A 15191-nucleotide genomic window follows, 5' to 3' on the forward strand; every position below is an offset into this window, starting at 1 on the left:
GCCCCCACATCCAGTGGGCTGGGTGGGAGGCTAGCCCGGCTCGTTTCATCAGGACATGGCAAGGGGTGTACAGGATGGCAGACAAGGAGATACTACAGCGAGTATCAGGGTGCAGGAGAGGAGTGGAGTTGAGGAGAAGAGAGATAGACGCAGCAATACCTCCGGAGTGGCTTGCCCCCCCGATACGAGAACCGATAGAAGGCGGGGAGGTATGGGCAGCCAGGTTCTCTCCAGCAGGCATCCCTCTTCAGGTGGCAGGTAGGGTGGGTGGCGCCCCCCAGGGGACCTTCTTTGCCGCTCAGGAGGGGGGATGTCTGGCCCTTGACAGAGAGCAATAGGATGAGGGGATTTCCACCCTTTCATGGAGGAGGATTCGGGTGGTGGGTCTTCAGGGGAAGACTTGGTGATTGGACCCCTATGTTTTCTGGATGGAGCTCAAGGAGTGGCGCCTTTGGATCTGGGAGGGTAGACCACTTGATGAGCTGGAGTGGGACCCAGGAGAGTGGCTATGGCCGGCCTTTGCGGTTGCAAAAAAGCCACCCAGATTCCTAGAATACACTACCAGGATTGGCAGACATGTACTGATGCAGGAGGATATGGACTAGGTGCCATCACGCAGCAAGCACTCGACCGAGCATAGAATCACGGAGTCCTTCCAATGGACCTTTTGGTGCCGCCTATGGGATAGCTGGAGGCCGAGGAGGGTGTCGTATTTTTTATGGTTGGTGGCACATGGAGGATTGGCAGTGGGAAGTTGGCTTGCCCAGATGCAGAAGGAGGGAGGTTGTAAGTGTTGCACACAGCAGCTTCTAGAAACCCCAAAGCACTGCCTTTGGTCTTGTGAGGAGGCGCAGCTAGTGTGGAGAGGAGCATGTCGTATCCTTCGACGTATAGCCCCCATCCTCGGGTATATTTCATGGGGAGCTTTCCGTTGGTAGGCGTTTAGCCAGGGCCGTCACCTTCTATATGAGGCCGGGATGCAGGACACGACTTTCACGATCGAGGCAAGGTCATGCGCAGTGGTTGGTCTGGAAGCTTTACCTATCCAACAGGTACTGGAGCCCACAGCAAACCGCTCAGAGATATGGGAGATCATAGGGAGTCTTACTGGATGGAATATCTGGAAGACGCGATGCCAGGTGGCCTTCGGCGGTGAGAGACTCTCAGCACCTGCGACCTTAGCAGAGCTATGGACCTCCATCATTCACTCCCTCCGCGGCCGATGGGGTCAGGTGCAGGGCGAGTCCAGGGCTCGTCAGGAGCTCCGTGGTCACTTCATGCGTACCTGGGGCGGCCAGGGCCTTATTTTTGTGATGCAGGCAGGCAGTCCCGTTTGGCTATATACCCCTCCCCCATGGCTTCTTGCCCCCATCCCCCCTAGACCGCCTTGAGAGGCTTGTATACATGATGTAGTGGTGACTTTGCATCAGCTCCAGTTTATTCTGTAGAGCATGAGCACTCTATTGTAATCAGTTTTTTTGAGTAATATAATCAGCCACATTCTACTGGAAAAAAAACAAATATCTGCTCAGGTATATCCCAAGCTGCCTTCAAGGTCTTACAAGACCGAATATGAGGTATTATTGCTCTCTTGATTGAAAGAGCAATCAAAGATGAGACATGTGCATCTTTAGAGTCCCATTTCCTTTGTTCGTATGTAGGAGGAATGTGGGAGCACTAGGGGCAGCTTGCTATCCTCTAGCCCCTCTTTGAGGCATTTGAGGAGCGAACCGTCCTGGTTTAGCTGAATCATCGATCACAAAATCCCAAAGACCCTTGGCAACAAGCACATTAGGCACCATGAAACTCCACAAGGAGTAATTGGTGCCATCCAAATTGTCCTCCTAAGTGAGGACACCCAAAATGTTGCTATGATCACTATGACCTTGTTGAGCCGTTGTTGCAATAAAGTGCACAAACTGCAACCAGAGACTTCCAAGCCAAAGTGCAACATGTACTCACACAAGTACCAAAATCCCAACATGGGATAGATAATGCAATCACAAAACTATCCAAACTATTTCAAATCATAATCTAACTTCGAATGCCTTGAAAGCGTGCCAAAACTGTTCAGAACAGCAACATGCTGCTATATCTCAAGATGCATGCCCAAAAAGTCAATTTCACCAATTTAATGCTGTAAATCCCCACAATTTCACCATTTTCCGTAACAATTCTGTATTAGACAGTAACTAAATGTTGTACTTGCACCTGTTTGCTACTTTGGGATGCATGAAATGCAAAAGTCCCAAATTTCCTTGAAGCAATTTCCAGAAATTGAACAAATTTTATACTTACAGCCTTAGGATTTCATGAAATGTCAACTCAAGATGCACCTTGACAACAACCAGCAACTTCATTGCACCTTGGGATGCATGCCGGAACCAAAGAAGAGCAAAAGCCTCAAATTTCTTGCAGAAATATTGAAGTAATTGCTCAATGTTGGCCATTTCCATGGAGATGCATGCAAGGGACTTCAATTCAAGCAAAAATCCTAAATTTTGGGGTGTTTTTACCTCCTCGAGAAGTGTGCCGGGCAGTCTAAAAGCTGTAGATGCAAGGCACACACAGTAGTGGTGGTGCAGCTGTTGTGGCAAAGCAAGCGGTTAGGGGGTATTGTGGGGCCAAAAGCTAGCAGCGCACAGGGGCAATGGCTGACAGAGAGCAGCTAGGCAATGCAAGCTGGACCTAGAGCAATATCGGCGCTACTGGTGGCACAAGCAGGAGCAGTGCGATGCGCACATGGGGCGGCGGTGCTGTAATTTGAAGCAGCCAGGCGGCTGCTCTGGCATACAAGGCAATATTGAGTGGTAGCAAAGCTGGTTATTTGTAGTTTGGCTGAATGGCAAAAGAGCTCACAACAACTCCTCGAACTTTAACAATTTGTCCTTCCTCTGCACAAGAGCTGAGCCAAGCTAGCTGCAGCATAGACCACAACTAAGTGGCACCAACTGATGGTGACAAGACGGAATGTGCATGTGTGGCTCTGATACCAAATGTGAGATTCAACTAGCTATGGAGGAGCAGTTGACTATGGAGGGGAGAGAAATAAGAGACAAAGAACAATAGACATTGTTAGCTCAAGAGTGTGTTAGCTCAAGAGTGTGTTAGCTCAAGATTACACAACAGCGAATGGAAGTACAAAGTACAACTAAGGTCTAAGGTTGACCTAACCAAACTCCCACACCTTAACTAGAGTTGGATTGACTTAACTCTAGAGCCTAGTGTCACCACATTTCAAGTCCTAGACACACCATACTTTGACACTTTAACAACTGTCCACACCACACAAATTACATTAGGCACTGCCCAAAATTGGCAAATTCTAACACAAGCTAGTGGCCATCTCCACATGGTGTTGCAACTGTCCACTAGCAACAACAGAAGGGTTCTTACATCTCTAGGAAGTTTCCATCTTCGCGAGTCTCCACAGAACCAGATTAGTGTTTTATTCTGCTACAGCCAGTGAGAGATCAGCTCAAGTAGCCACCCTACTTCCTAGAGGCCATATCCAGTAGCAAACAATTGTGTTTTGCTGCTACAGGTTCACTCCATCAGCATACACTTGTGTTTCTACTCCTAGATCCCCTATAGGTCATTCTTCTAAAGGGGAACCATGTTTTGCTTGCTTCACTGATGCCAATCTGCATCAAGTGTATTCTTCAATAGCCCCCAACCCAGAGGACTAAGTTTCTCTCCCTCCATAGAACATGCACCTTTCACAAGTGCAAGAGTCCCACAGGGCTCCATGAACCTACTAAAGAAATGGACTTTGTGCACTCTAGACTCTCGGACAAACTGCTCGTCGGCCTTGGTCCTTGAGTTACAGAGGCTTGATACCCCGTTTGTATCATCAATGTATATCATCATTTAATCCATTCCCTAATCTTTAGGTTCATTCATTGTTTGTGTTTGTCATGCATTCAGTTGTCTCCAGCACTACAAGCTCGACCACTTCTTCACCTTCTCTCAAAGCAGTTTTAGGGTTTCCCAATGCTTTCTTAAAACTATCCTCCAAGTCTTGTGGTAGGCCTACTTTTCGAGTTTCCTCCAAACACTACCTTCATTTTCTAAGAGAGAAAGTAAATTGATATTGAATATGTGGCCGAGCAAGGCTAGCCTTCCCCAATCTTCCTTGAAGGAGGAATTGGGGTGGTATGGTGACATCAAAGACTTGGCACACTAGACCTTCATAAAGCTTCGTAGAATTTCGTGAGTGCTAGCTGTGGATGGAGGAAAGAGACTTGAAAAAGCTTGATTGGTGGCATTGGCTTGTCTCATTAATGTGTCCCAATACAAATAGGTGAGGCCATTAACCATCTATGACAAAGAATGAGATACCCAATGGAAGCAATAGAAAACAATTACCGAACACTGAATGAAATGCATAAGAGATGCAAGAATGCATGGACTCAGAGAATGAAGAAATGGGCCATAGAATTCATTTGCCAAGCCATTAGAACAATGCATACAACCACCCAAGTAAAACCTCTGGAGTCCCTCTACTCTTCCTCTCTTCCTAAGATGCATGCATGCAATCACACATAAGAGGAGAGGAGCACACAATATATAGCCAATGAGGGAGCCAAACACCACTCTCTCCAAAACACTCTCATCACTAGAGAAGGGGTTTTTTCCCATGTGAACACCCGGGTACTCACTTCGGGTGTGGTACTGTAGTACCTTAGGGATTGTACTTTCATTTCATTTTCACATTAGTGGATGTGACATTCCAGCACTCTTCTCTCTTGTTGTTGACTATTCACTGTGTGTGTGTGTGTGCACACCATGCATGCAGGCTGAGCATTAATCTAACATCCATTGCACCTGAATATGGATGAGGTCTACATGCTGCACCACTTCTCACACTCCCCCCTGACTAGAGTGTTGCAATGAATAACAGCACCACTACGGCTAGAGCTAAACTAGCAAGTCATGCTGCCCACTAATGATAGCACAACAGAATGATATATTGCTCCCAGATTGCTTTGAATTCTCTTTATGTTAGCATTGCATTAATTCTCCCTGCAATAGCTTCTACACCTCCATATTACCATGGAGCCAGCCTTTCAGACACATGACTCAGCTGAAACCTGGTATTATATCCATTGATGCCATTTGTCACCGACTAGCGGCACCTTTGGATTCGTGAGGCATCATCACTTCATCAATCTTCCAGCATCATCCTGGATCTACATGGAAAATTAACAGTTGCACCTTCTTGCATCTAGAGTTACAAATGATTTGGCATTACAGACAGCCTGAGTGGCTATTCACTCAGTTCTAATATTAAAGCTTATTTTAGCTTCACAGAAGTCCTTTATAGGAGCTTCTTAATTTATTATGTGACTTCTGGATATTTTATTCTGAGGTGTCTTATTAACAGTTTTTTCTTCCCTCTGAAAACAAAGAACTTTTAGTCCTGATCCAGATGCAGGAAAGCCGAAGTCTATCCCACAAAGCAAAACAAAGTAAAGTTCTAATTTCTAGATCACAAAAAGGTTATCCTATCAAGAATCCAGAATACAGACTTGCATTTACAAGCCATGCAGCTATAAAAATTTGAAAGAGCCGTAAAAATGCATAAACAAGACAGACCTGTGTACTTCCCATTCAAACTATAGTCCTTCAGAAAATGGATAATGATGGGGGTTGGTATGACATATCCAATATTATCAGCAGACTGATAGCTCTGCACCCACAAAGTAATGGACCATCCATTATCAAATAAAGAAAGAGCCTGCCGATGTGTACACTGTAGCATAGGGTTGAGTTGGGGGGGCGGGGGGGGGGGGGGGGGGGGGGGTTGTGGGGGGTGGGTTTCAGGTTATTCTGGTCGATGAAAACAGAAAACTGGAACCATATCAAGAAACAAACCAAAGTCCCACATTTTTACTGTCTACTAGCATAAACACCTCAAGAAGCTTGATCCAAAACAACATGGAGAACAATTTACAAATTTGAAGGGAGAGAATTAAAAGTCACAATCATGAGACCACTGAAACTTAATAATCGTTCTGTTTCTAAAAATTGAAGGTACTGCAGAACTACACACGCAAGAACAAGAACATGCACACCATCTTGAACAAGTTAGATTGGACCAATCTATGTTTCTTTTATTGAAAACCTTAACCCTATAAGATGTTCCTTTCAGTGGTGAGCAGATAGTAGAATTAACTGAAGTACCATAGCTGGACTGATTGCTCTATATGAGGTAAACAGGTATACAAAGCCAAATGGCTTAACAAGGGGAGCTGAAAATAATCATTCTAGGAGATGGTACTCCCAATAAGCACCATTGTCCAAATCAAGTCCCCCCAAGAATGGCTTGGTATCCGTACAGCAAGAGAGGCCCCAGGTGCTCCATGGATGATGGTGCAATGTGACATTGCCTTGTATCCTGTCCCAACAACTCCCATGTGTGGGGGAAATCTGACCATATCCAATGCACTGCATACACATTATATGTATGCTGATGATCAATCACTGCATGGCAGCAGGCAGTCCAAATATGCCAAGCAGTAAGACAAGCCAGAGGTCCCACCAGGGACATGGAGTGGAAGTTTGCTGTGGTAAACTAGTTATAATATGAGATGATGAGCTTTGTGCTATCTGGCGGTCAAAACTGTTTCAGAAACTCCTCAATGGTGGTTACTGAGATGGCAACAATAATACTCAACCAGTAACAAAGGGGGGCGTACCCTGCAACCCGTGTAAATCCATTACTTGGTGCAATAATCACAGTTGCATGTCCACTACTGTTATGCTTGAGAATGGATCATGAGTCAGAAGCAACAACTTGTGCATTGTCCTCTGAGGGACCGTGTGGTGGACATCTTCACAAAGGTCCTACAATTGCCTTCAATTGTATATTATTTGTACTCCTTCAATGCTCAAGCACACCTAGGATCTAAGAGGAACTGTCAGCCCATTGATAGATCTTTTTCCTTCAGGCATGTAAAGAGGTCACTCTCTCTTTAGATCTGAACTTTCCCCCCTCTCCATCATCAGCACCTGAAGGCTCTGAAAATCAAGAGGTATTGCACTGCTGCTTTCTTTTGGCCATCAAAAAAAGTTTCCTTGCATTCATTAAAAGAGTTCTGCACAAGATTCCAGAGATGAGAAAGAGAAAAATGAATACAATAACTGGCCTTTTCCTTAGTTCCACTTCTGCAGGTGGCTAGTCTAAATAAAAACTGGAAAGGCTATGGGGGAAAGCTGGAGGAAATAGCTGCATATTGCAAGTAGATCTAGCTTCTCATATCTGTGAGTGTGAGCATGAAAGAAAAGGCATCTTGCATATGTTTAATGCAAAGCCTCCCTTACAAGGCTATATTTGAAACTAAATTGCCTACTGTAACACACAGACCATATAAAAGAGCTGAAGGAATGGATCTTAACCACAGACTACGTAATAATGCTTCACCTGAAATGCAATTCCAACACAATCGCCATTCTCATTCAATGCTGGACCACCACTATTTCCTGCATTCAGTACATAAGAAGAGCTTTTACTATCCATCATAAACCCATCAGCATCAAAGATGAGGACGCTATCATATTTTGGGTTGATAATAAAGCATCTCAAACAACCAACAGCAGAAGAGAAAGCAATCTGTGATAGAAGGCTCCTACCGCAGGTTGAACATTTTTTATATGCATAATGCCACTATTATGTAAATATTGCTACAGTTAAGACAGCATGCTTATAAGCTTCGAAACAGAAAGATATGCACATTAATTCTCTGAAAGCTCTTATCTCCAATTAGAAAGTAAACATGCAAGCCCAAAAGTAGGGGAAGCCTTTCCTGATCATTCACTATTATCATGAATGAATAAGACCTGGAACCAAGGTAGGTAATCTAGAGTAAGGTAGATTTAGACAGCACAAAAACCTGGATTTATTGCTGCATCAATCTGAAGAGCTAACAACTCTGAGTCCCCATGTGCATATGAAGACACCTGCCACAGACAATGAAGACTGCAGAGATTTCTTTCAAAAGCTAAAAATTAAAGACCAGGGACTACACTGTTATTCTACAAGCACTGCCACAGACGCAGAAAACAGTGATGTGTTCAATAGAGATAAAGAACCAAACCTCTATTCTAGAGACACTCCCCAAGAGAGAGAACACAAAATGATGTGCAGTTATTTCTTTCAAATGTGTAAAAACAACAGACTAAAGTAATAAACCTCTATTCTGGAGACTACACCCTTGCTGACAGATATTGTATCACCACCTATTGGATACCCTACCACGGTCACTGTATCCTGCAGTTTAAACCATATTGACACCATCAAGAGCAGAAAAAGATGGCCACTACTATTCATTGAGAAGAACTTGAAACTACAATAAAACAAACTCTACCAGAACATAGCATATTGACACCATCAAGGGCAAAAAAAAGAACTTGAAACTACAATAAAGAAAATTCTACCAAACCATAGTAATAATATTCTCGCACTGCTGATAGGTTGGTGACTGTTTGAAGCATGCTTCATCATAGCTGACTAAACTTCCAACTGATATTGGCCAATGATTGACTCTATCAATCCATGCCATACAACACAAAGCTATTGCTTAAAAGAGCTGAGCTCATAACCATATCTGCAACTTGTGTAACTTAATCCATGTGGATATGCCTAGTAAGATCATTCAAATTAGTCCTAGTCCACTGTCCAAGGCAAAAGCGGCAAAAAATAGGTTAGCATGGGCAGCATAATAGTTTGTGCCACTTTGAGACGTACATGAAACGGCCAGGCCTGAGATTTCCAATAAACAAACTTAGATTTCAGCTTTTGAGAGATCCATGGCAGCAAATGTTTAGGCTGAACTTCAAGATCCAAAGGGTAACCTAGATGCTGTGTGGAACCACCACACCCTACTACCCCAAGGGCTGCAAATCCTCTAGTCTCAAGCAGATGTGATAATATATGAACCAGATGGGTAGTGAGGGCCAAAGATAGGGGACTCAAAGAGCAGCCTTGTCTGACTGACTGTGCAAGATTAAAGAGTTCCATGACACCAGTATTTAGCATGACATGGGAAGAAGCATCACTGCTAGTAGTGTATATCAATTGGGATGTGTGCCCCAAAACCCATGGCCTACATAAACTCCACAAGAAAAGACCATTCCAAGTTATCAAAAGCCTTCTCCAAATCCAACTGGATGAAAACAATCTCCAGATTATAGCATTGCGCATAATCTATGCCCATCTATACATTCACAATATTATGCAAAATATCCATTCCCTTAATGAGTCCATATTGATGAGGATGCACAATATCAGGGAGGTGCTTATGGAGGTGATTAGCCAACACCTTGGAAAAAATTTAATGCATGGTACCCATCAAAAAAACCAGTCCTCAATGTTTGAGCATTAAAGAAGAAGGCAACTTCATATCTCCTCCTTTTGAGATGCGCACATGATTCTAGAAACCAAAACCTATTGAAACATGGCGGCAAGCTTTTACCAAACTAGTTGCATAATTCTCCAAAAATTCATTGGTTAGACCATCCCAACTGAGACTTTTATCACTAGGCAAGTGTCGTAAGACCTCCAAGACAGCATGGATGTCAGACGAAACCTGATCTCTGACCAAGGCATAAAATACTGAATGGGCATGTGTAATCTGATCAGAAGGTGCATGTCTCAAACCTAGGGGTTCCAAAAAATAACTTCTACAAATATGAGCATTGGACTGAGGGTCTGTGATCATCTGACCATCAGCATTCTACAGTCTCACTATGTTTTCCTATGCAAGGCATGTATGCAAGCCATGAAAAAATTTATGGGATGAATAAGAGTTATCCTACAGACCCTCAATCAAGGCTTTGATTTTGGCCTTTTTATAAGATCTCGGCTGAAAATGCTTAGTAAGATCAGCCAACCTCACAGATAATGGACCCAGGAAAGTATCATCTTGAGACTTGAGTAATACGGAACAAACTTTATCCAGCATTTTGTCCCCAACATGTATAAGCTCCTTGCAAAGTGAAGTATGGTGAATGCCATATTGCTTGGCAACTCTCTACATATTATGAATCACTTGTTCAAAGGAGGCACTGCACACACATGGAAAGTCAAGTAGCTGTCCCGTGTAACCATTGAAGACTGCATGTCTCAAATAGGAGGAATTAATGCACAAAGAAGTCTGACCAGAAACTGTGCACAGAGGATAATGGGCTGTCTAAGCATGTCAAACTGCTAAGGAAAGTGATCTCATAAAGCATATTGTTGCAATATTCTAATCTCTAGAATCTCTAGGAAAAAAGGATCATCCTACATAACATGTATATGATCCAATCAAGACCATGACACTGTATGCTACACTGAATGAAAAGCCCCGAGGCTGATGGGCAGAACCAAGGCCAAAGATCCTTTTTGAGAACAGCCGATACAAAATCTCTGATACGTCTTCTCTATTCAGATCCTGTAGCACCCTCCCCTTGTGCGTTTATATTTTCTCTTTTCTTTCTTACGTTTTCTCTATTCTAAGTTCTATTATTTTTGTGAACTAATGATATTCAAAATAAGGGATCTTTCAAACACCATTTTATAAGACTTTTACATGTAGAAGGGTAGCATATAAAGGGATTATTTACAAATTGAATAAAGCAAGACCCTTTGCTGCATCCATCATTGAGTGCTCAATGGTAGACTGCAAAGGGTCAACACACATATTGAAGCCACCCATTAGCAAGCCTGGTCTACCAAGAGACACAAATGAGTAAACCCCAACCAGCCATAAAACCTCCCCTTCAAACATAATTTCAATTACTAAAAACACTCAAACACATCATTCTTTACAAGCACCAGTCAAAATTTCTTGTAAACAACCATGAGGACACTAGAGTAATGCATTGCAATGCCCCTGACGTAAACCAACCTTGCTTTTGAGAGATGATGATCCTATGGCAATAAAAATTCCATTACTCCTTGAACACGTGTTGTATGAAGATCATGTCTCATAAGGCTCCAACATTGTAGAAAAAGACCCTGCCAAAGCCCTAAATGTTCCATGAGAGGATCCTAATGGGGGGCACCATGGTCTCTCAAACCAACATGGCTCCACTACCCACAGCCATCTCTTCTGCCACCTAGTATAAAATATATCCTATCTCCTATTTGGACTCTCTACAACCTTACGAAGAATAGGGAAATCAATAATATCTAAGGAGCCATCTCAAGTTGTATCCTTGTGTCTTCTCCCTCTCCCTCGGTTGGATGGTCAAGATCTGTGAAATCCACTACTCTATCAAGAAGGGGACTCCCCCTGCTGAGTACCACGACTTGTGAAACTAGCTACTCGGCCTCAATCAAGATGTCGGCCATTAGTAGTAGCTAGGGTGTCTGGCCATTGATAGCTAGGGTCTAGGCTGTCTCAAGAGGGGCTTTGCAGCCCCAACTATCTTTGTTGCCACTAGTACTAAAGGTGCAATTGCATATAGCACTACCAAGCTCCACAAGTGACTAGGTGGATGGAAGGAGTCCCTCAATCATTGCTAGCCTAACAGAAGAGGATGCGAGTGCAACTATATCTACCACAACTCGTGCATGTGGTATGACTACTTTGGTGTCTTATAAGCAACAATCCTAGGGTCTCTGGCATCTCCACTGCCAATCTAGCTACTAACTCTATCCATGTCTATTTCGTCTCCTCCTCTATCTAGTGAAGCATCTCCTCTACTGCTCTCTTGCTCCACCCAAGAGGTCCTCCCCCTTCATCCTAAAGGGAGGAAGGGCACAACCCAAGAATTTCTCTCCTTTGAAATATCCTAGGGCAATCTACTACAAGGCGTCCTACCATCCTCCAAACAAAAAATTGGCTTCCCCAACAAAACATTACCTTGCGAAATTGATGTAGTATACCATCTAAACCATCAATCCCCCATATACTGAGGGGAGCCTCATGGCCGAAGAGGGAGCCAAGTTAGTGTGAGAGTGCACAATGGAAAAAGGAACTTGAACACAAGAATAAGAAGAAGAAAAAGAAGAAGAGGAGAGCTACTTTTGGCCACACACAAGAATGAGCTTCTCTATTCTCTTTTTGCCTTTTATACAAAACCCTAACCCTAATCCCCCCTAGGCAGTCATCCCCTTTTTGGTCCAGGCTTAGCCCATTTCTCCAACCCTTCTTCTCCTCTTCCCTATTGGCACGGCCTCAACCCGTGCCTCTAACCATTTACAATTTGCACATGTGAGAGCCTAACGCTCTTTTACAAAATAAATCATGATGCACCTTGTGCTCTTTTACAAAAGTATTAACTTGCGCTTTTTCTTGTGCACCTCTCTCCTTGATTTAGGATTTTTTCGCACTTCTTGTGTTTCTAGATTTTTCTTAGCACACCTTCGTCTTCCGTTTCACTTTTGCCTTGGCCTTGTCTTCTGCTTTAGATTTTCCAGATTTTCCACCTTGTTCCTCTGAGGGTTAATATTGTACTATAATGAAGCATTGCCATTAAGAAGTTGTGGGCCATGTGTAAAGTAGAAAATATATCTAATGATATCAATCATCATGTTGCTTTGTCCCAATTTACTTGCAATAAGCAACTCTTCCTCTAAAAGGAGTTTGTCACATAAGGGATCTATTTCAGCAAATTTAGAAATGTTAACACCACAGACAGTCACAAGCACTCGAGACAATCTGCAAGAGAATAAGAAAAGAAACCTGCATTGAACAAGGAACCAAATGTTGAATACAAAAGGAGGATCGATCAGTCCCTACATGCAGCCCGCAACGTCAATGAGGGCACCAGATCAGGCTGATGATGACGACAACACCAGAGACAGAGGAAGATGACGGAATCGGAGTGTGCAATTGCCAAGGAAGAAAGATGATGATCTCAATATCTGCCAAGTGGGGAATGGCTATGGATAGCCACATAACCCCTAAACTAGCTAACTGCAATTTGGAAATGCCATAAATACTGCTGACCACCATTTAATGCTAGTAGTGGCATAATAAAAGCTTAGAAAATGCCAAATGGCCACCAGAAAATCCGACTCACAAGGACAATGTCCGGCAAGAATGGACAGCCTAGGAAATGTAGAAATTGCTCAAGGAAAACACACTGGGCCGACAAACAAAAGAAATACACCAGATAGCCACTCTAGAATGAGTAGCCTCCCCCATCAAAACACATGACATACCTATCAGACCTCCAAAAGTCCTCGTCTGACTCAGACTGAGGCTCACAAGCAGGAGATGACAAGGCATGACAAACAGAGTACTAACAGCTAGGAGGTAGGAAACATAACCCTAATGACGGGTGCTCAAGGTGGCCCTCTCCACTACTGCACCTACAAAGGTCATGTCCCTTTGAATGGCATGCCCAAAAGATCAACCAATCTAGGAAAGTGAGATATGAAGTACGCATTGAGACTGCCAAAGTGGGTTGTGAAAGATGCATCATCTTCGAGAATTGAAAAATCCTACCCATCTATCAAAGAACGCCACGAAAGTCTTAAGTTTGAACACACCTTAAACAACCCTCCACAGGGAACCTTTGAGAATTGCCTATAAATTGTCCTTGAGGGAATATGTAGGTGCAATTTCCTACCATTGACACGCAAGAGATGACACCTCTAAAGCTACCAATCTGTCTATATCAGAATCAGACCTAATCTATGGGAAAGCATTGGTTGGGGAAGTTGTGGAGGCTACAATAAAGTCCTTGAGAAGGAAGAGGCATCGGCCACTATCTCGCAAATCAAGTTTTCTACTTTGTTTTGTTTATAGAAATAAGAAACGGCCGTTCCAGCTTATAGGAATGGCCTAACACGTTCCAAACCCTCCGAGGAGGTAAAACAGCCAGGGAACGTCCCTATTGTTCCCTACCATTCCCTCTTTGGAATGGCCGTTCTAGGCCTACTGACCAAAAATTAATGTTTTTTTTCTATTCTTTTCTTCTTGCTTGTGTCACACTCCTTCTACCATATGTTCACCCATCTCCATTGCCTAATGTGCACCCATCTCAAAGCTTTATGTATGATGGTCAGCCTATGGAAATGGTTAGACAATATATATACCTCAAGGTCACTTTCAAAGGGCCACAGTTTTCATGGAAGGAGAGTTCACAAGCTAGGCTTGCATGGGCATATGCAGCTTTGAGTACTCTAGAGTGGCAGTGTGCACACACACACTTTCAAGAGCCTCGTACCAAATTGTGGCTTTTTGACACTTCAGTTATGCCCACACTACTCTATGGGGCAGCCATTTGGGGCCCAAGCCTTTATCATACTAGAGGATGCCACTTATGGACTATGATGGACCTAAAGCACAACATTGTGATGGCTAGGAAAACATGGAAAGATCGTTGGTCATGATGATAGCACGTATGATAAGGGCAGAAGCCTCAGTACCACACGAGATCATCTAGGCAGAATTGGGCGCTACACCCATGGTAGTTGAGGCCTTATTCCAAGCAATTACTTTCCTCCACAGGATATGGCAGCTCCCTAAAGACCGATATCCTAGACTAGCTTACATGGCATGAGTATAGATAGATTGCCATCATTTGATTACAGCCTCAACTGCCCTACTTTGAGCCTCAGTCGTGCAATGTTGAATAGTGTGATCAAAGCAGACATCACTAAAGTGGAGACAAAAAGGACTTCGTCCAAGACCCCTTTCCCATTAGGTACGATCAAAGCAGACATCACTAAAGTGGAGACAAAAAGGACTTCGTCCAAGTCCCCCTTTCCCATTAGGCACGAAAACGGCACAATACCAATGTCACTTCTTGCAGCATTCTCAAGACAGTTTCATAGTGAGGCTGCGATACATGGATGCTCAACTTTCCCACGGACTCCGAGTTGCTATTGGTCAAATTTGCATCTCATCGCTAATGATTGAGACAAGTCGATGGAGCCATATTGCAGCCAATGAGAGGATGTGCCCGCTTTGTGGATGGGAGCCACAAACGGAGGAGCACTACATTTGTAGATGTATTGCATACTATTATATCTAAGGCCACTATCATTGCCTCTTTAAGGAGGTCTTTGGACCACTAAGACGGGTGATGGAGTATGAGGACCAAAGATGTTTGGGCCTTTTCTTATTGGAGCTCCAACGATGTAGAGCATTATTGTTACGGGATAGGAGGAAACCCCAGCATCATCCACTCCTCCAGAGAGCAGTTACAAACTATTTCAGTGTAGCTAAATCCCCAACCGTGACCGCCCC

General features: G+C 43.6%; 1 protein-coding gene across 4 annotated transcripts in view; it reads right to left on the reverse strand.

Moving 5' to 3' along the window:
• Positions 1-15191, reverse strand: part of DEG2 (DEGP protease 2) — a 143957-nt gene that overhangs the window by 56975 nt on the left and 71791 nt on the right. For all 4 annotated transcript variants that reach the window (XR_015692822.1, XM_087690719.1, XM_087690718.1 and 1 more), the window contains 4 exons: positions 8195-8272; positions 7896-7962; positions 7427-7485; positions 5599-5692 (listed from right to left, as the gene is read on the reverse strand). Coding sequence is in view for 3 of the 4 variants with exons in the window: in XM_087690719.1 (XP_087546845.1) it covers positions 5599-5692; positions 7427-7485; positions 7896-7962; positions 8195-8272 (298 nt within the window). In the remaining variant the exon portion in view is untranslated. The remainder of the gene's footprint in view (positions 1-5598; positions 5693-7426; positions 7486-7895; positions 7963-8194; positions 8273-15191) is intronic.

Source organism: Lygodium microphyllum, chromosome 13, assembly GCF_053477565.2.
Source record: "Lygodium microphyllum isolate KBCC chromosome 13, Lygodium_microphyllum_v1.1.10, whole genome shotgun sequence".
Taxonomy (NCBI): Eukaryota; Viridiplantae; Streptophyta; class Polypodiopsida; order Schizaeales; family Lygodiaceae; genus Lygodium; species Lygodium microphyllum.